The 22074-nt window shown below is 41.7% G+C and overlaps 1 protein-coding gene across 6 annotated transcripts in view; it reads left to right on the top strand.

Annotated features, from left to right (window-relative positions):
* The first annotated feature begins 3506 nt into the window (after positions 1-3506).
* The window catches only part of PHKA2 (phosphorylase kinase regulatory subunit alpha 2), a 65890-nt gene continuing 47322 nt past the window's right edge, over positions 3507-22074 (top strand). Inside the window, exons 1-4 of one of the 6 annotated variants that reach the window (XM_081126591.1) lie at positions 3507-3656; positions 4366-4588; positions 18414-18572; positions 21399-21446. In XM_081126591.1, coding sequence (XP_080982717.1) covers positions 4511-4588; positions 18414-18572; positions 21399-21446 — 285 coding nt within the window. In that variant the 5' untranslated portion in view covers positions 3507-3656; positions 4366-4510. Of the gene's footprint in view, positions 3657-3884; positions 4589-18413; positions 18573-21398; positions 21447-22074 lie in introns of those variants that run through there. The other 5 variants (XM_081126588.1, XM_081126590.1, XM_081126587.1 and 2 more) reach the window with 5 other exon arrangements.

Here is a 22074-nt window from a genome sequence, read left to right on the forward strand (position 1 = left end):
TTCCACGATGCTCAGCTGCTTCAAAGACGTTGAGTGTTGAGGAAGGTGGTGAAACACTATAGATTTGGGGGTAAGATCTCAGAAACCAAATCTCCTAAAGCAGATTATGTAACCAAAGTGTATACAACAGGATGCACAGTGTGTGGTGTCCTTTAGATCCCACCCCCCCCCCCCTTATTTTTCCTGTTGTGTTTTGTGCCCAGGTTGTGGTCCTTAAGCCAAATCCTCTTGTCTGTTTTTTGTTTATTTTTACTTCAGACAGAGAAGGGGCAGGACAGAGAGAATGTTCCTGAGAAGCATCCTCCTTTGGGTTTAAAATTGGTCCCACAGTCTGAGACTCTACTGGAGGAGATAAAGGCGGTGCCAACATAAGGAGGCAAGGAGTGTCACAGGAGTGGCCAGTATTTGAAACAGTTCCTCACAACGTTTAAGAAGTTTCTTTTCCCAGAACACACTGCAACCATTAATCCCTAAAGTAACTCTATTAAACTTCAATGAGCAGCATGATGATTGCTCTCAGCAAAAATGGTGAAATGGCTTCATTTGGGATATTTAGTTGTGTCTAATGAGGTTACCTAGGAGTCAGGTTAGTTTGTTGAAGGCCATTTTGAAAAAGAGCTAATTTACTAAATGAGCAATTTACCAAATGGACTTGTATGTTGTCATTTTGTCTCCATAAAAGCATTTTAAGGACTATTCAGTTTATCTCTGCCTCAGCTCCTTGCTGCTACAGTTTAAGTATGAAGGACAGGAGAAAGGAAAGACTGGTCTTATGAACATAATCTTGAATGGGAAGAATTCTTATCAGTATATTCTTATTTCTTTTCACTTCAGTCCCTAGATACAACATCAAAAAGTTAGGGCAGACAAAAATTGAATACATTCCTTGAGAATATGTTCTTTTAAGTATATTTATAAATATTCTTCACTGTGAAGAAATCTTATGCTTCCTGGTGTTTCCTCTCTTTACCTCCCAGTTTCAAACTAGCTATAGGAAGCTAGAGCAGAGACAAATTCAACATTCTTTGCCCTAGCCAGTTTAGCTCAGGGGTTAGCCAGCCCCCGGACTGAAGGATCCCGGGTTTGATTCCAGCCAAGGGCACCTACCTGAGTTGCAGGTTCGATCCCTGGCCCCTGTCAGGGCACATGCAGGAGGCAACCAATCAATGTGTCTCTCCCACATTGATCTCTCTCTCTCTCTCTTCCACTCATCCTTGGGCAAGGATTTCTAAAAAATCTTTAATATATCATGATGAAAAACAAAATGCTTTCCAGTCAGCTAAAGTTAAAATGTCACAGAAATAACCAAATCTGTCTAACTGGTTCAGAATGGACTGTTTCCTCTGTGTCAAAGATAGAATGCTTTTCTTTAAAGTCAAGGACCTGAACCTGCTCAGAGGTGGTTTTTGCCTTGGATGCTGACATGTGGCTCTCTGGGAACTTCTTTGGCTGAAGTCCTTGTGGCAGGACAATGGGCAGATGCTCTGGCTGGGGTCAAAGAAGTCAGACATGGTGCTACCCCAGGATCCAGTTCTGGGTTTTCACCTTTATGAAGGTAATGAGCTTCAGAAACAGTAATATGCCCCATCACATTCCATATCTGATTCTTGACAAAAATTTGAGACAGGTTTCTATTGGGTCCCAACCAGAGAAAGGCTTCATGGATATGGGGACCAAGATACAGAGGTTTTGTATCTTGGGGACATGAGGATACTAAGATATGTGTCTCATTTTTATATAGCACAGCTTCTAGTCCAAAATTTGTCTGGTCACTAAAATTCACTTGCAATTTTATTTTATTTTTTTTAAATATACCTTTTTAAAAATATATATCTCTATTGATTTCAGAGGGAGGAAGGGAGAGGGAGAGAGAGAGAAACATCAATGATGAGAGAGTCATTGATCAGCTGCCTCCTGCATGCCCCCTAGGGATTGAGCCTGCAACCCAGGCATATGCCCTGACCCGGAATCAAACCGTGATCTCCTGGATCATAGGTTAATGTTCAACTGCTGAGACACACTGGCCGGGCTCACTTGCAATTTTAAAAGTTAACTAGTAGCCTTCCTTCTTGGTTTTATCCCTGAATTCCAAGCTTACATGATAATACGCACTGAAACATAGATCAAAGCCTAAGAATGTAGGCTGGCTATACACCAAAAAGGGTGTATGTGTGTATGCCATAATTTACAAATAATAAGATCAGGAAACTGAAAATGTTTCTATACTGGATGGAAATGCTAGGTAATAAGCAAAGGTCTTCAGTTATTTCCCCCATGACTGCAAAATGGGCTCTCGAAGAAGCATTCAATGTGAACAAAAGTAGTAATGAAAAGAAGCAATGATCCCAGCTTTTAGATGCAGAATACATGAAAGTTCTAGCAAGAGTACAGATTTAGATTCCAAAGGAGATTTAATGGTGATAACTTAATGCCTAGCTTTATTTACCTCTAGAACATAGCAAAATCTGCATGGAAACACATCACATGAATTACTGCATAATTTAAGAAAGTTACCCAGACTGCTAAGTTAGAAAACAAACAGTATGTGAGATGATGAGGGGTTTGGTGCTTTAGTTCAGTGGCACAGATTTATGTTATGGAATTTTTTAATGAACTTGATTAGGGACCATACATAGGGGGATGCAGCTGAGCGGACTGATTTTCATTCATTCTCATTCATTCATTCATTCATTCAACATTAATCAAGCTATAACTACATTCTCAACACTATGCCAGACATGGTAGGAAATACCAAGATGGTTTCCGTAAATAACTTACAATCCAGTTAGAAAAACATGCTGCACATGAAAATAATTACAATGAGGCCATACATTATTGTCAAATGATGATGAAAACACCTATGACTTATGAAGTACTTTTCTATGACCCAGGCATGGTGCTAAGTGCTTTATGTTCATCCTCTTAATCTTCATAGTCACTCTAGGAGGTAGTTGCTATTATTACCCCCATTTTACAGATGAGAAGAGTCTATATGAAACCGCTAAAACAGCATGCCTAAGCTCACACCACTTGTGAATGGCAGATCTGGAATTCTAAGTCAGTTTGAATTCACTGCAAGACCTAAGCTCATAGTAAAGAAAGTGTTATGGGAATTCAGAGAGGGCTAACAGGAGGAGCTGTGGGCACAGTTAAAGGAAAGGTAGGCTTCAGACAGGCAAGGAGGAAGAGGAAGGGCCTGTTGGGCGAAGAAGCACACAGTAAATGTATGGAGACTAGCAGTGGGCGTGTGTAAACAACCACTCCATTAGAGGAGCTGTCCAGTGGAATCCATCCGGGGACAGATTTTGGTGGAAATGAATACTGGGCCGAAGACTGCGAGATACAGGTAATTATAGGCCCTAGAAACTCATCTAAGTTTCAGCTTGTAGGCCTACAGATGAACTGCAGGGTGACTGGGAGTGGGGCCGGGAGCGCTAGGGACCCTGTCCAGGCTACCCCCCTTTCTCTTCCCTACTGGACTCCACTACTCAACTTCCGCTCGGTCCGAGACCAGCCCGCGCAAGGGCTTCGGGGAGGACGCAGTGGGCGGGTCCATTTCTCCCGCCTCTGGCGAGGTTGGCGCTCAACCCCCAGCCTCCTCCAGGCTGCTGCTTGCCCCGCCGGGAGCCCGTCCTCCACCCCCACCCCATTGAAAGGTTCCGCACCGCTGTGCGGGGGGGGGGGGGGGGGGGGGGGGGGGGGGTGGGGGGTGGGGGGGTGGAGGACGGGACTGGGGGCGGAACCAGGGGCCCGACTGTGAGCTCGCCTGGGACGGGCGGGGCCGTAGGCGCCCGAGGGAGTTTGGGGCGTCCCGGGCCCCTAGCGGAGCCCTGACCTACCTTGCTCGGCCGGTTCCGCTCCGCGCGGGGGGCGGGGCCGGAGGCGGGGCCACGGGCGGGGCCCAGGCCGACTCGGGGCGTCGAGGTGTCCGCTGCAGGCGGGTTGGTTTCCCCAGCCTCCGCTGCAGCGGGCAGCGGGCGGGGAGGTGCGGGGCTGCGGAAGGGAGCCGAGGGAGCCGGAGGGAGCCGGTTGCCGGCTACTCGCGCGGACCACCCCCTTCTCCACCCCCTCAGGCCGCGGCCCGGACTGTTCCGCTCCCGGGCGGGGGCGGGGCCGGGGCGGAGCAGCGGTGGGCCCCGGCAGTCGGGTAGGATCGGGCCTGGGGGTCCTCCCCCTGGCCACCGCACCACTGACCTTGAACGCAAAAGGCTCGGCGGGGGTGTTGCCACCCACGCCCGAAACCCAGTTCCTCGCTTCTCCCGCGGGGCTGCCAGAGCGCCAGCCCCGTTCCCGCCCCCGCGCCTTCCAGCCGCATGAAACTCTGGATGTTTTCCAGTCATACTTTGATTCTATCATTTTTGTAAGATCGGACCTACGACCGCCGGGCTCCATCCCAAGAACTGACGGAGACTGTGAGTGCTTGGGAACCAGGCCCGTTTGGCAGCCGCAGCCCGGGCGTCCCACCTCCTCGTAGCAGGTTGAGCGCCGCGGCCCCGGGAGCGTCGCCGAGATGAGGAGCAGGAGCAATTCCGGGGTGCGCTTGGACGGTTACGCGAGGCTGGTTCAGCAAACCATCCTGTGTTACCAGGTAAGGAGAGAATCATCCCCAGCCCCCTCTCGCGTCCGGAGGTTTTGCAGTTAAGAAGTTTCCTCTTTAAATTCAGTCCTGCTGGCCCATGATTACTGCCCCCTCCCCACTCCCACCCCATCTTCTACGAGTCAGGACCAAAAGACTGTGTGGCTATTCTTCACATAATTTTTTGCCCACTGTTTGGAATCAAAAACAGAAAGAGCCCCCTGGGTGCCCTGGGTACAAAATGCGCCTCTTGGCATTGACTCTGCTTCTTTTGCATGAGAGAGGAGGTGTGTATAGTTTGGACAGAGCCCACTGAGGACTTTGAACTCTGGACTTCGAGGACAGTAGACAGGACTGAAGAAGCTCCTGAGGTTTGCATCCCACTCTGGAGTGTGGGCGACTGCTGCTGTCCCTCTGTGGATCACCTTGTTAGAGACCCACCTGGGAGGGTGGGAGGGCTTACTCTGGTTGCTATTTTACAGATGAGAAAACTGCAGGCCAAAAAGGTTACTCCATATACTAGGGTCAGACCCAAAAATGGGTCTGCTCCCAAGTTCCAGGGGACCTCTGAAGCTGTCCATGTGGCCTAAAGTATGAGTATGCCTGCTGTTTTGTATTACTGGGCTAAAGTTATATGTGGACCCATCATATAAGACAACTGGACTATTTTTATTCCTAGTGAAGACAGCATCTATGTTGCTTGCCCTCAATCAACAGCAGCTATTTATAGGACCTCCTATCCCTGAAGGAAGTGGCATTCCATGGTTAGATGCCTGGCCTGCAAGTTGAGAGCCATGGTCACTCTCAAGCCACTAACCATTTCCCTTCTTAGCCAATTTCTCAGCCTTGTTTCCTCATTCTGGAAATATTTTATTGTCTACCTATTACATGCAAGGCACTCTGTCAGGTGCTGGGCCCACACGAAAGAATAAATTATTGTAGTGCAGTGAGATTTATGTATAGAGTATAGGTCCAGAATCCATTGTCTGAAATCCCTGGGGCCAGATGTAGTTTTCAAGTCAGAAATATTTGGATTTTTAGAAAGTTAATATGCATCTATTATATATTCTTTAATAATTGCAGTGGAGTCTGGGCAGCACCCCTTAATCAAACCCACTATTATTTCCACATCAGAATATGAATATTCACACTGAGTAGGAAAGTAAAGACTGAAAATAGTTTCACATCAGTTCAGGTCATCTTTTGCCACTAATTGCACTTGCTGCAAACTTACGAAAACACTTGAAATTTTCAGAGCTTATTGGCTTTTGAAATTGCACATGAAGAACTGTAGCTCTTGTCTTGGGAGGTTAGCCCTGTTTGGGGACCAGGGGAGGAGTCCTGGAAGAGATGATGTTCAAGTTCAGAACTGAAGAAGGAGTAAGCAGGTGAATAGTTAGTTTTTGCCTTCCTTTTTGGGATATATTATCATTACATCTACAACGTGTTTTAAAATCCCAGTTGAAAGGCTCTTCTCTTCATTACTGTGATGGAAGGGGCTATAAGGTGAACTGATACGGGTTGGTTCTTGTGTCACACCTGGATTTAAATCCCTAGCTCCACTTTGAATGGACGACACGTACTTGACCTGAGTCCATGCCCTCATCTGTAAAATGGGAATAACGCCTGCCTCCGTTGAGGTATTATGAAGAAAAAGTAGTGCCCAGTCTGTTGCCTGGCATCATAGTAGGCAATCAGTAAATAGTGAGTGCTACTGGTGGTGTTAAGACTTTGATATAAGCCACACATACCCAGGCCAGATGTCCTTGCCTCACCACCCTGGCCCATGATGCTCCCTTTCCTAAAGGCCCTGATCCAGCTACTAATTCTTTCTGGCCTTTGAATATAGTTATGTCTTCCATTGATGTGAGATCCTTAAGCATAGAGACCTCATTAGTTTTGTTCCTTTGCATCAAGCAGTGCTCCACATAAATGAAAGTTACCCTTAAGTCCTTGGTGATAAAATACTTCCTGCAGGCTCTGAGCTACCCTAATGAACCAGCTATTGATCCAGGTTTACGGTCCCTCAGACAGTAAGAACTATCTTCTTGTTAAAGCAAATCTGCAGCATTGGACTTTCCTCTCTAACATTTTAATGATTAAAAAGTTGTCTGAGCCCTTTGTTGTATTTATTTTGGGGGTAGTTGGTGAGAAGCCTTCATGTTTGCCCTCTTTTCCCCTCCCTGGCTTGCACTGTCAAGCTCTGCTGACTAACAGAATACTCCAAGTATGGTTCTCCTGGGAAATACCATGAGCCTGCACATGTAGAATCCTTCTCCTTCCCACCTTCCCCCATCCCACACCCATCCTCCCCCAACAACTAGTCTTTCCAGGTGTAGAACCCTAACCTATTTAGCGGTTTGTCTTTTTTTCTGAGTGATCTTAGGTACGTCACTTAACTACTCTGTAAAAATGAATGAGCAATTTTTTGTTACATATATTTTACCACAATAAAAAAGATAAATTAACGGTTTCTAAAGTTTATGCTATATCTCCCGATCTACGGTAGATATGTGCAGATGTTTATGAGGCATTTTTCAGTGTCAGCTGGTACAAGCTCTGAACTCTGTTTCTGATTTGCTTTTTAAATCAAGATGAACTTATATTGATTTCACTTGTTAGAAATCATTCAGTGTTACTATGTCAAACTCATAAACATTTTTCTGTTAGAGGCAATGGTTTGTTCATATCAGCTAACATGTCAACCAGTTCCTTTTTCTGTGTCTATGAAAGAGAATTTTTTCCATTAGTCATTTGCCAAGTATACTTGCTGCTAAATATTATTTGAATCTTCAAGCAAAGAAGGAAAGAGCTATGTTTATTAAAAAGGTCCTTATGCAGGTTTGATTTTATATGTTGAGAGAATATAAATATGTACTCTAGGAAGTATCTTCAAATATTTGTTGACTTAAAAAAAAAGAAATTCTTAGATTTATTTTGGCCCAGGTAAGAAATACTAACTTTGTACATTTCTTCAATTCAGCTCTGTTTGAAGGCTCATTTGTAAAAGTGTTCAGTACAAAGTGGTGATAAGAGAACATGGATCAGAAAGAAAAATGATGATCAAGGCAGTGTTCCCTGTAACTTGATTATTTGGTATAAAAAGCAGATAATTAAGAGACCAAGACAGTAACTAAATAATGCTATCTAGCCGCAATGGAATTTAAAGTGAGAAGAATGGAATGACTAAAACATGGAGTAATGGAAAAATAGTAATAATTTTAAAAAGATATAATTAAATACTGGAAAGTAATAACATGGCAGAAGAACGGGAGGAGACTGGAGTTAAAGTATTCTAAGGCCCTTATCACATTAAGGAGGAGCATAGAGGTATTATATATTTTAAGTAAGGAGTTCACATTTAAGCATTAGCATTAAAGTAGTATAAGTGGAATATATAACTTTCTGAAAAATATATATCTTTATTGATTTCAGAGAGAGGAACGGAGAGGGAGAGAGAGAGCTGAAATATCAATGATGACAAAGTCGTCATTGACTGGCTGCTTCCTGCCTGCCCCCAACTGGGGATGGAGCCCGCAACCCGGGCATGTGCCCTGACCGGGAACCAAACTGCGATCTCCTGGATCCTAGGTTAGTGCTCAACTGCTGAGCCACCCTGGCTCGGCAAATATATAACTTTTAAAACAATGGAGGAACAAAGAAAATTTGATAACTCCACGAGACGGAAGGAAAAAATGCTCGGGGAGAATAGGAAGTAAAAAAAAACAGACATAGTAAACGTAAAGGACAAAAGAAGAGTGCAAATAAGTCCAACTATATTACTAATCACAATAAATGTAAATTTTTAGATTAGCCAGAAAATAGAAATTATTTTTTAAAAATTTTAAAGATACATGTGGTTTATAAGAGACAAAACCTAAGACAAAGGATACTGAAAGGTTGAAAGTAATTTAGTGGGACAAGATACTAGGCAAATGCTAACCAAAAAGAAGTTGTTGTAATTATACCAATATCAAACAGTAGATTTTGAAATTTTTAAAATATATATTATTAGGGATAAAAATGTTAATACTAAATGATAAAGGAATAATTCACCAAGAAAATAAAGCAATTTTAAACCCACAGAATACTAACAACATAGATTCAAAATATATAAAGCAAAACTTGACCTAATTATAGAAGTTAAATCCATAATCATAGTGGAAGTTTTTAAACTTCCCTCTCTCAGATACTAATAGATCAAGCAGAGAAATATTAGGACATAGAAAATTTGAGCACCATAAGAAACAAACTTGATCAAGTGTGCATACACAGGATTCTGTGCTCCACCAATAGAAAATAGTAATTTTTCAACCTTGCAAAGTATATTTTTTTAAAAATTGATGACAAATTGTTGTATAAAGAAAGTATCAAATATAGTGAAAAATCAACTTCATGCATACCACTTTTTTTTTTTTTTGCCAAAATGCAAGAAAATTAGAGAGCAATAATAAACAATTGCTAAAGCTCTCCCAAGTATGTCTGGAATCTTACTAAGCCCATTTCTAAATATATCTAAATAGGTCATGGATATACATGTCATGAATATATACATGTTTCATGGATCTAAGAAGAAATTAAAATGGTAATTATAAAATATCTACCAACATAAATTTATGGAATATGGCTAAAGTGGGATTTGAAGAGAAATTTATATCCTGAAATGTATATATTAGAAAAGAAGATTTAAAAATTAATGAACTCAAGATTGAGAAAAGGTCAACAGAATGCACCCAAGAAAAAAAAGGAAATAAGATAGAAGCAATAATGTAATATAAAGCAAATAATAAATATTGACAAAACCAAAAGCTGTTTTTTAGAAAAGACTAATGGGTAAACTGTAGGGCAATAGGAAAGGAGGGACAAATAAACAATATAGGAGATAATGAAAAAATACTATGAATAATTTTTGGCAATAAACTTGAAAATGTAAATGGACAGTTTTCTAGATAAATGTTACCAACATTAACTCAAGAAAAAATGAAATCTTAATTAGACCTATAACCATTAAAGAAATTGAATGAGTCAAAAAGTCCTAGTCCAAGATGGATTTACAGACTAGGACCACGGAACATGGTTTATTTATTCACTTATCTTTGAGAGTGAAGGAATTTGGCTGTTATTCTGAGTGGGAAGGAAAGCCATGAGAGAGTCTGAATATTGCTTGAGAAGAATCACTTGTGGAGAGGGGGGGAAAATCCCCTTTCCCTCTTCTGGTTATTTTTGGGTTACCAAAATCAAATCAACAGGAGGCAGATTGACAAGAGAAAATCAAATTTAAGTTTGTGCCCACGGGAACCCCACATACACGAGAGTGTCAGAGACCCTGAGTATATGAGAGGTTCAGAGATAGAAAGGGGGATCGAGGTGTATAAAACAACCTCAGCTAGGGATGAGGGTAAGGTGTACTGGGGGCTTCAAAAGGTCATTGCAGGATGATAAGAAGAATAAAAAACAGTAAATTAGTAAATTGCCCTATAGATAGATCAAAAGAAGTTATGCCTGATAATCTCTATGGGCAAGGCCTGTAATTCAAATTCTTCTGGGGACCTGAGGTGGGCAGAAGTTTCTCTTGAACTTGAAGCTAAAATTGCCTTTGGCTCAAGGTAATCTGCATAACACTGAAGTACATTTTGAGGCGGCTTATTCTGAACTTTCACATACTCCATCAGCTGCATGGAACATTGACCGTAAGGGGCCAAGGAGCAAAGCAGGGTGACCAATTAGGAAGTTCTTCAATTGGAGCGTGATGGCTCAGACAAGGGTGATTGCAGTGGAGACAGCTGAGAGTGGTGGAATTTGGGAGAAATTTTGAAGATAATCACCAGGATTTACTGATGAATTGGGTGTAAGGTGTGTGGGAAAAAGCGAAGTCAAGAATGACTCCAGGATTTTGGGCTTGAGCAACTGGTAGGATGGAATTGCTATTTACTGGGATAGGGAAATTTGTAGAGAAGCAAGTTTGGGGAGGAAGAGAAAGAGTTTAGTGGAGTTTGAGGTGACTATTAGGCATCCAAGTTGAAATAGTAAGTAGGCAGTTGAATATATGAGTCTAGAAGTCAAGGAAGAGGTCTGAGCTGGAGATAAAAACCTGGGAGTTATTGGTACATATGTGGTGTTTAAAAAACTATGAGGCTGGATGAGATCACAGGAGTGAGTGTAGACAGAAAAGAGATGATATTCACAGAGGAGCTTTCCCAAAATGGAGAGATCCAGAAGTTGGGGAGAAACCACCAAGGGGGACTGAGGAGAAGCAGAGTGAGAATTACTGGAGCAAAGCCCTTGAGTGAGTGAGAGGGGATGGAGTGTAGCGTATATGTGGTAGGTGACCTTAGAGAGGAGCACAGATAGTTTATCCATCAAAACAAGAGGGATGGCAGGGTACATAGGCACCATGTTCTCTTTCAATTGTTTCTACTTTCTCAGCGAAACACAAGGCAGGGTCATCAGCCTAGAGTGAAGATATGGAGGAGTTATCAGAGAGAAGGAGGGAATGATGGACCGGGGATTTCTAGTATGATTGGTGGACAGCATGGGGGGGGTCATTCATTTCGAGTTCAGTCAGTATGGCTGAGTGTTTTTCTCCATTCAGCTCCACAGGTGCACCCCCAGAGCAGGCAAAGAGTCAGGTTTAACCAGAGCAGGGGCTTGGCCCCATGAGTAGAATGGAGTGGGGGGTTGGGGGGTAAGGGATTAACAGATAACTCCTATCTTAAATAAATTGTTTCAGATAAAAGATAAATGGGAATAATTCCCAACTCCTTTTACATGGCCACTATCCCAATATAACATAATCAAACAACATAATGAGAAACAATATTTGTGGAAGAAATTAACTTACGAATATCAATGCAGAAATACATAGTAAAATAGTAATAAAATTAACCCAACAGTGTATAAAAATGTACATTATGATCAAGTGGAGTTTACCCAGGAATACAGGGAACTTTACTATAAGAAAATCTACTAATGTAATTTGAATTAGTAAATTCAAAGAGAAAACGGTGTGATCATCTCAATAGTAGTAGAAAAGCATGTGATAAAATTCAGCATCTATAAATGATTTTTAAAAAGCACCTCTTAGCAAACTAGGCAGTCAAAGGAATTTTATTATCCTGATAAAGGATAATGTTAAAATCTACAAACATTATAACTAATCTGATGGTGAAAGATTAGAAACAATATCTTTAAAGCCAGGAACATCAGGGATCCCCATTATCACTCTGTCTATTCACCATTGTAATTGCTACCCATGCAACTGACATGAAAAAGAGATGAGAGGTGCCCGGCTGGTGTGGCTCAGAGGTTGAGCATCCACCTGTGATCCAGGAGATCGAGGTTTGATTCCCAGGCAGGGCACATGCCGGGTTGCAGGCTCGATCCCCAGTAGGGGGCGTGCAGGAGGCAGCAGATAATGACCCTTTCATTATTGGTATTTCTTTTTTTTTTTTAATATATCTTTATTGATTTCAGAGAGAGGAAAGGAGAGGAAGAAAGAGAGTTAGAAACATCAATGATGAGAGAGTCATTGATCCGCTGCCTCCTGCACGCCCCCGACTGGGGATCGAGCCAGCAACCCAGGCATGTGCCCTGACCAGGAATCAAACCTGATCGCCTGGATCCTAGGTCGACGCTCAACCTCTGAGCCACGCCCGGCCAGGCCATTATTGATATTTATATCTCTCCCTCTCCTTTCCTCTCTCTGAAATCAATATACTTTAAAAAAAAAAAAAAAGCAAGAAAGAAATGAGAGGTAGGCATAGAAATGTCTTTTCCTAGATTGCTGCTTATTAGATTTTTCCCTCCAGGTTTACAAATAATGCACAAGCTGCAGGCTGCCCTGGTCCTAAACATTTGTACCATCTCATGTGACTGCCTGACAGTTTAGAGGGAAATGAACTGAGTAGGTAGCCAAGCACTGCAGGCATTTACTTCATTCCAGCTTTGTTTCAGGTCCTAGTGCTCAACTTACCCAAAGTTTCAAAACTCACAGAAACCAGTCTCGGCCCCTTGTGTGCAAATGGCTTCACCACTCTTAAGAAATTTTAATTCTTTGCCTCTCACCAATTCCTATACAGTAAGGTGAGGTATATCTGAGATGTCAATCCTAGCCTGGTGTAGTGGAAACTTACAGAACACATTCAAATGCAGTGGGGCCTTCTCTAAACACCCATCTTCCTCTGTTCCCATGAGACATGGCTTTTTAGCCTCTTCATAGCCCTGATCCACCCTCTGGGTACTTTGCAGAAGATGAATGTCCCTTTTAAAACATGGTGCTTGTCAGTGACAAAGTACACCAGATGTGCTCTGCCAGGCTGGCAGTTCATTGAAACTCCCTTCCCTTATTCTGAAAGCTCTACTTCCATTAACACAGCATTGGCTTTCGGTATCTGCTGACATGCTCTTGGTAGGTTGCTGTTAAAACTTGCAGTCAGTATTGTACAGTTGAAGTTTCTTGTATCTAAGTATTGGGGCAAGATGTGGCTGGGCCACAGTGTAACTGCGGGGGTGGAAGAGGGGGCCTGATTTGGAAAAGAGAGGAGAGGTTCTGTTTAAAGATTTGTTAGAGCCCTGGGGCTGGGAGTGTATGTGCACAAGGAGCTGAGTCAACTCAAAAGTGTGGGAGTGAGGGCTTATAAAATTAGTACAGCAGACATTTATTAACCATGTGAGCCCAATAAATAAATTCTTGTTGAATTCTGTCTAGTTTGTTTTGACCTATTGTTCAAGTCCAAAAGCATTCTGCTGTTCTTGTATTGGCTCAGCATCCACTTTGTGGCCCATGCATGCCCCTTCCTTTACATGCACACACCCTCTAAGGAGCAGTCGATCTCATCATTTCAGCATCTCTGCCCTCTTCTGTTGTTAAAATCTGCCCCACCCCTTGCTTGTTCTGAGATTCATCTTTGTATTGCCTCCAGCCAAAAAGATTGTGTAAGTGGTTTCTTGAGCTTGTATGATGAAGACTTTAGCTTTTAAAAAAAGTTTCAAGGAGATAATAATAATGTTGAATATGTTTTTAAACCACACACACCACCCTAGGGAGTCATGTACCCTATCCTCTCAGTTCACCCTCCATCACTGTACCCCTAACCCCCATGAAGTTCACTGCCCCGCCTTCTGCCTTCTCAAACTTCAACTCTGTCCTGTGAGGTTACTATTCTCTCTGTCACCCATCTCTTCTCTTTGTCTAGCAATAAGTCATTTCCTGTGTTTGAAGCAACTCCGTTTTATTCGTGTTTCTACTTTTAAAGCAAAAATGAGGCTTTATCTCCTGTTTGAATCATTCCCAAGGTTCTTGCTGTACATGCCTGATTCGCTTCCTCAGGGTTTCCTGAAGAAAGATTGAACAGAAGAATGTGCAGAAAAATAAAACAAGCATTCATAAAGGGAGAATGACTTGTATTAGGTATGCATAATACAAATGTAGATAGATAATATCTCCACTTGTAGTATTTTTGAAAAGATATTTCAGGCTATAAATCAGTAATAACATAACCCTTATTTGTTCATTTATCTATTTAGCACCTAACTAAGCCAGGACCTTGGGTTACAGTGGTAAACCAAAAGGCAGACTTTGCCCTTAGGAAGCTTAAAACATGGAAACAGTACTTAAGATTGTGCCAGAAAGATATTCCATATTTTTTATTGATTTTTTTTAGAGAGGAAGGAATATATATATATATATATATATATATATATATATATATATATATATATAGAGAGAGAGAGAGAGAGAGAGAGAGAGAGAGAGAGGGAGGGAGGGAGGGAGGGAGGGAGGGAGGGAGGGAGGGGGAAACATCTATGTGAGAGAAACATTGATCAGTTGCCTCCCACACACATCCTACCGGGGGATCAAACCCACAATCTGCATATGTGCCCTGACCCAGAATCAAACCTGCCACCTTCTGGTGTATGGGATGATGCTCCAACCAACTGAGGCACACTGGCCAAGGCAAGATATCCCATATTCATGGATCAGAAATCTTAATATGGTTGAGATGGTATTACTCCCCAAACTGATCTACAGATTCAACACAATCCTATCAAGAGCCCAGCTGCCTTTTTGCAGAAATTGACAAGCTGGTCCTAAAATTCCTATAGAAATGCAAGGGACCCAGAATGGTTAAAACAATCTTGAAAAAGAATAAAGTTGGAGGACTCACACTTCGTAACTCACTTCCCTTGCAGCAGGGGCACTGTTCAGGCCTCGGCTCAGGCCTGTGCTATCTTAACATGGCATTGGGCCACTACCATTGACTCTTTGTAGCTCTCATAGGTGCTGTTGACTGAGATCTGCCCCATCCTTTTCCTTTATGACCCCACACCTGTCACCTTAGGAAATAGTTATCAAGTGGTAGAGTGGCTCTTATTACAAAATTTGTCACTGATATTAATTTATTTTTTCAGGCAAAGTACACAGAGAGTTTAGTAAAAGAAAACAGAAAGGGATGATTTATCTAAGTGAGCAAAACACATGCCTGAAGAAGGGGAAAGGCAAAGAGCTGGGGGTAGAGAGGATGCAGAGTTGCCAGGGTTTTTGTTTCAACCATATCAATGGGACAAAATTTATCCACTAGCAGTATTAGCAATAAAAATAGAAGAGGACGCCCAGGCATTGTTTTTTCCTAATAAAAATAATGATGGTTACATTGAGCTAACTCGTAGGTTCTTCCCCTAACCATGTATCTTCATCTGATTTCCTGAAATAATCATATGAAAAAGAAATAATGTGAATGAAATCTGTTCAAATAGGTCAATAATATTAATATAGTTTGCAGTTATTGAGCGCCAATTTGTGCTGCTAGACACAGTCCAAAATGCTTAATACAAATTAATTTCTTTAATCCTCACAAACAACCCCATGAGTTCCAGACACTAGTCTAATCCCCATTTGATAGATGGAGAGACAGTGAAATAATTTGTTCAGGGTCACAGCTGGATTGTCGTAGAGCTTTGAGCACAGGCAGTCTGTTTCCAGAGGCTGGGCTCTTAAGCACAATACATTGAAGGTTATGTGTGGGTATAGGTGAAATTAAATTATATTTTTAGGAGACTGGAAAGCAGCATATGGCTAAAATAACATATCTGAAGCCATAGGCTTAGCCTGGACAAATATACCTACCTTCCTCTTGTCTGCAATTTGCCTGTTTGTGTTTAGCTTGTAAAATTGCATCAGATATGGAGGCCTTTTGTTCCCCTTCCACTGAGATAACTAATATAAGCAGAAGAGCCCAGAGCTCTAAAGAGACAGACCTGTTAGGTGGTTCACAAAAATCAGTGAGCTTGAATGCAGGTGATACAGCACAATGCACCTCTAACTAGGGGAGTAACTCAAAGACAAATCTACTGGGTCCTTCTTATAAGAAGGGAGAGCAGACCGGGGATCGCAAAGTATCTCCCAGTCTATGGTTATTTCTGCTTTTATGAGTCACATCAAAATGGAACTTCCCACATCTTCCAACACAATACGTTATTTTTTTTTTATAGACTTAGAGAAGTAAGTCCTAGTCAGCTTGGGCTGCTCTAATGAAATACCACAGACGGAGTGACTTAAACAGCAGAAATTTATTTCTCATGGTTCTGGAGGCTGGGAAGTCTGACATTAGGGCAACAGCACGGTTGGGTTCTGGTGAGATCCCTCTTCTGGGTTGCAGACAGCTGATTTCTTGATGCATTCTCACATCAGAAGGAGAGCAAGTGGGCCCTCTGGCCTCTTCTTATGAGGGCACCAGTTCCATTCATGAAGGCTCTGCCTTCATGACCTGATCACTTCCCAAAGGCATCACCTCCAAACACTATCACATTAGGAATTAGATTTCAATGTATGAGTTTGGGGGAGACATAAAGTATTCATGACATAAGTATTCCTTTTGCTGGGTACAGTAGCACCCCAGTTTAGCATGGCTTGTGTATGCAGTTTTGAATGTGGAATCGCCAAAACACTAGACTGCTACTTTGTAGTAGAACAAGGGGTTCAGACAGTCTAGTTTTGGGTGGGGATGAACTAATCCACTTCAACAGTTAAGCCCAAACTAAAGAATAAAAGAGGTGACTTTCAGTTAGCAGGACAGTAACATTTCATAATCCAAACCACACTTGGCTCTGTGTGCAAGCAGTCACTGCTGTGTCATCAGAAGGCCGTTTGTCTCTCTGGACTCAGGGTTGATGGGTACACCAGGAAGGGGCTGAGTCCTTTCCCTGCATTCCTGATCACGTCCTGTCCTGGATTAGCCAACTGGCCTCAGAACAGATAAAGATGCTTATGTTATACATTGTTGGTGCATAGCAATTTTTTAAAAATAACTCCAGAAGTCCACTATTGGAATAGACTTGTACTTTCACTCAGCCATCCCTAGACTTCAGTTCTAATTGACTTTAAAATCATTGATTTGTAGTTGTTCGCTGTAGAACTGTCAATACACTGAATGCTGTTGCCCCTGAGGGCAGCATCAGTTGAGTTTTAGATGTTTTTGAAGAGAGCATAGATTAAAGGAGAGAGTCGAATATTTAATTCCTTAGGTAGGACCATTTGAAACTCTGCCAATGTTTCTTTACCTGATAATCTTGAAAGTACCTAACAGAGTTTTTTCATGAACCCTCTTGTAAATAATTTAGTGCCCCTTTTTTAAGCTGACAAGGCTCTGATTGTTATAATGTATTTTTATTAGATACATATTTTTTGCATATTTTCAGAAAAAGTCAACAGAAGCTTTATGATTCCTCCTATCTTATCTATTTTATTTCTAGGAAGAGAGTTTATTAGGACTGACTTTTGAAAAATAATAGCTTTATTGAGATATAATTTACTTACCATGTAATTCATCTAAAGTGTACAATTTAATGGTTCTAATATATTCACTACAATCAACTTTAAAACATTTTCATCACTGAGAGAAAGGGAAAAACACCTGCTAGCCATCACTCACTCCCCATTTCCTCCCACTCCTCCCCTACCTCCAACCCTAGACAACTACTAATCTACTTTCTATCTCAATAAATTTTCCTATTTTCGACATTTCATATAAATGAAATCATACAATATGTGATCCTTTGTGACTGGCTTCTTTCACTTAGCATCATGTCTTCAAGGTTCATCCATGTTGTAGTGTGTGTAATTCATTCCTTTTTGTTGCTGAATAATATTTCATTGTTTGTATAGAACACATTTTGTTTATCTATCAGTTAATGGACATTTGGGTTGTTTCTTCTTTTAGGCTATTATGAATAATGCTGTTATAAACATTGTGTATACTTTTTGCGCGTGAAGGTCTGGCTTTTTGGTGACTTGGCTGGCCTTGAAAATACTGGTGATATCATAGCTAAATAGGAACCCCAATGTCCTCTTGCTCAGCCTCCTTTTTAGGGACATAAAATGTCTGGATTACAGATGAGGCAGCTGAGGCCCAGACAGGGTAGGCAGCTTCCCTGGGGAAAAAAGAGATAGAGTGACGGAGTGGGGCCCCACTCCCAAGTTCAGTGCTTCACCAATTCATGTGGAAACATGAAGGCAGAAGACCTAAAGCCCACAGTGCACGTATTTGTAAAAGTCTTGCAGGCTTTCCTGTTTGCTCTTTCTTCTGTTTGTTATTTCCAGTGGTGTGATCTGGTCTGAAAGCAAAAGAACAAGAACTTCAAAGTGAGAATGTTCTTAGAGCTCTTCTTAGTGATGTCCCTCTAGCCCAAGATCACACTTCCGGTGGCAGAGCAAGGACTGGAACTCCTGTCTCTTCACTTGTCATCCTGACCCTCATTGTGCCCCCTGTGGGCAAGTATTCCTCGTCCAGGAGCTGGGTGAAGGGTGTTGCTGAGTCATTTTGTGTCTCTTCTCTAAAAGAATCCTGTCACAGGGCTGCTGTCCGCCAGTCATGAGCAGAAGGATGCCTGGGTGCGGGATAACATCTACAGCATCCTGGCCGTGTGGGGCCTGGGCATGGCCTACCGCAAGAATGCCGACCGTGACGAGGACAAGGCCAAGGCCTACGAGTTGGAGCAGGTAATGCTGACTGGCAGCCGTGTCTTGGTCACTCAGCACCTTTTCCCTAAACTGGAAAGCCTACAAGGAAGTAGTTTAATGTGTAAAGCAGTTTGGTGCAGACATTGGCTCCATTTCTGCTATAGAATGTTTGGGGGAGGCACTTAAGTGGTCTCAACCTCTTGTTTGTCCTTCCCTTTGAGATTTTTCCTTCCAAAAAATAATCACGCCGAATAGGAAAATAAAGCATTCAAATTTCTAACTAGCTCCATTTCTCTCACACATGTTCTGTCAATTTTATGTATGCTTATATAAGAGGTTATATAAACTTATATGATTGTTTTTTAAAAGTCAGTACGCCAGAACTACACATTCCAAAGAGTATACTCCTTTCAGAGTAGTCGTGTTGAATGCATACTTATCCAGACAGTATTGCCATTGTTTAAAACATGTTTGGAATTTCCCTTAAAAATGCCTTTCTTGTTCGAGCCATTCCAAAGCAGTCTTATTAATTTATAGTCACCCTCTAACTTTGACCCACATTGGTGTTATCCAAGTTTTGTTCCTATGTTACCATATAGCACAATGAAGTCCTTTTATTGTTTTCCAAAATCAGAAACCAAGATACCCACCAAAGGAAAGATTTACCATCATTGAATATGTGAGAAAATTATCTGTCCCTCAGCACAGGAGGTATTTTCAGAATGTTTTGAGTGATAGCATTGAAGTAGGGAGCATTAACACATAAAAGAATAGTTTTCTTGGCATGAGAGCCTTTGGGATTTATCTTTGATTCATACATTCCTCATTGTCCCTTACAGCCAGTGGACCATCAAGTCCAGGGAGAGTTCTTGTGGCCCAACTGGTGCTTGTTTATAGCAACCAAAGTGGGCATGAGTGGCAGGCAGCCTTAACAGCAGTAGGGAGGCTAAGAGAGGAGGCCTGTCTATGGGAGCAAGAGAAGTACAGTTTGGATTTGACTAACATGCTGAGTGTGAGGTGATAAAATCACCTGGTCTTGGAGGTAAGGCAAGAATGGGTAGTTTTTTAAAATGTGTACAGCAAGCACTGAATGTTCTTCCAAGAAGTTGGATGGCTATTAAGTAAACGAATCATTCAGTTAACAGTATTATAATTTGATGTCCATGTCCTCCAAACTTCCCATCCTCCTTTGAGACATGATCAAAGTAAAGCCATGCCTGTCTACACACACACACACACACACCCCTCTCTACCTCTCCTCTATAAACAATTTCTGATCCAGGTTAGAGGTGACTGGATTTGCTGTTCCATAACTGACAACAGCAAAGTACAAACAGGCCACATTGTTTGATTTGTTGAGTGTGGTTAATAACTGAAGGAGACATCTCCTTTGATTATGGAAAGTAACACGGGATCTCCCAGTGATCCTCAACAGGGATGCTATGGCATTTGGGGCTTAGGGAACATACTTATTGTGTGAGACTGCCCTTGCTTTGCAGGAAACTTAGGGTCCTTGGTCCTTACTCACTAAATGCCAGTAGCCCCACCTCCATGATGACAAAAATGGCTCTACCCCCACATTTCCAGATGCTCACCCACTCCCAGGGGATGGTAATGTCACCCCCAGTTGGGAACCACTCTGCTTCTTCATAATGGAAAAATAACTTTTCTTTATTTAAGGGGAAGTGAAATTGATAAATGTTTATGCTATACATTGTAGGAAATGTTAATTATTACAATGTTAATTATACCTTATATTTATGAGAGAACATTTTCTTCCTCAAAAGAGTATATGACATAAAGTGAGATTATATTTTAGAATCCTAGGATTTTAGAGGCAGAAGGATCAGAAAGATGATCCTCTCCAGACTTTTATCTGGTGATCGGCTTTTGTGGCCCTTCAGTACGCCCTCCCCTGCAAACCATGTACGTTCTGTAAGACAGGAGATGCTCGTGGCCCTGGGTGGGAGCTTCCTTCAGCCAGGCTACTTTGAACTATCCTATTCTCCAGCCACTTGTGAAGTAGTTTTATAGTGTTGTTAGTAGGACACATTAAGACCAGTCTTCTAATATTCACAATTAAGACCTGAATTGTGAAGGAAATGAGAGGCCACATAATGTATTGAACAAGAGCTCAAACTCTGGAGTCAGATGGCCTGGGCTCTGTCCTTGCTCTAACTGCTGCCAGCTGGGAGACTTTAGCAATGTTACTTCATCTTTCTCAGCCCCTGTTTCTTCATCTATAAAGTGAGGTAATAATAATACTTATAAGGTTGTTGCAAGAATTACAGAGAATCAGGTAAAGTGTTTTGCACAATGCCTGGACATAGTGTCTGATCACTGCTATTTATAATGATAATAAGAATTATAATTATTGATTACAATACATATTATTAAGAAACCTTGGCAGCTATGTGCAATTTTGTAAGAACTTTATTCAATAGTCCAGTAATGGTGACACAAATGGCTATTTTGGCACAAAGCAACATTACTTGGGACAGGCATGGTGCACTTAATTCATCCTTGCATAACAAAAATAAATTACTAAGAATTGTGCCATAGAGCTCCAGGGTACTAGGCTTCTACAATTGCCTTGCTAAAATATCAGTGAGTTGTCACTGGATTTCAGAGCCGGGAGGTGCCATCTGGTCCAACCCCTTTATTATAAGTCACTTTGTCAAGATTTTCTTTCTTTGTGATGCAGTGGAGCGATGGAAATAACTAAACAATGAGAATACTTGTATACGCTGGGGATCTGCCTTTTCAGGGAAGTCTCTGGGCAGTGCTGGCTTACTGGCCATGTGGTGAGGTTTTCATGGAGCAAAAGAAGCTGGCCTTGTTACTGATCCCACTTTATTTCTACAGAACGTGGTGAAACTCATGCGGGGTCTTCTCCAGTGCATGATGAGACAGGTAAGCAGAAAATGACAAATGTGTTTGTAGGTAGGTCATCTGAGTGGGCATTTTGTCATTTTCATGATGACAACTAACATTCTTAAAGCATTTTGAACTTTTCAAGATGGAGAAAAATTGAAAATATTTTACTTTCACCTTTTTTTATCTTTATTATTGAAAGTATTACAGATGTCCCCCTTTCTCCCCCATTGATCCCCTCCACTCAGCATCTGCCCCACCCCCAGGCCTTCTCCACACTATTGTCTGTGTCCATGGGCTATGCATTTATGCATGTAAGTTCTTTGATTAATCTCTCCCCATCTACTACCCCCCCACCTTCCCTCTGAAATTTATCAGTCTGTTCCATGCTTCTATATCTCTGAATCTATTTTGTTCATCAGTTTATTTTGTTCATTAGATTCCACATTTGAGTGAGATCATGTGATACTTGTCTTTCTCTGACTGCCTTATTTCACTTAGCATAATAACTCTCCAGTACTTTCAACTTTTAAAGTTATCTTCAATACTTGTATTATACTATACAACCACAGACTCAAAGGATGCTGTGTCACAGAATCTCTTTTGAAGAGTTACTTGTGTAAAAGGAGAACATTCTTTAAAAAAAAAAAAAAAAATGAGGAAGAAA

This window comes from Miniopterus schreibersii (genome assembly GCF_964146895.1).
Source record: "Miniopterus schreibersii genome assembly, chromosome: X".
Lineage (NCBI taxonomy): Eukaryota > Metazoa > Chordata > Mammalia > Chiroptera > Miniopteridae > Miniopterus > Miniopterus schreibersii.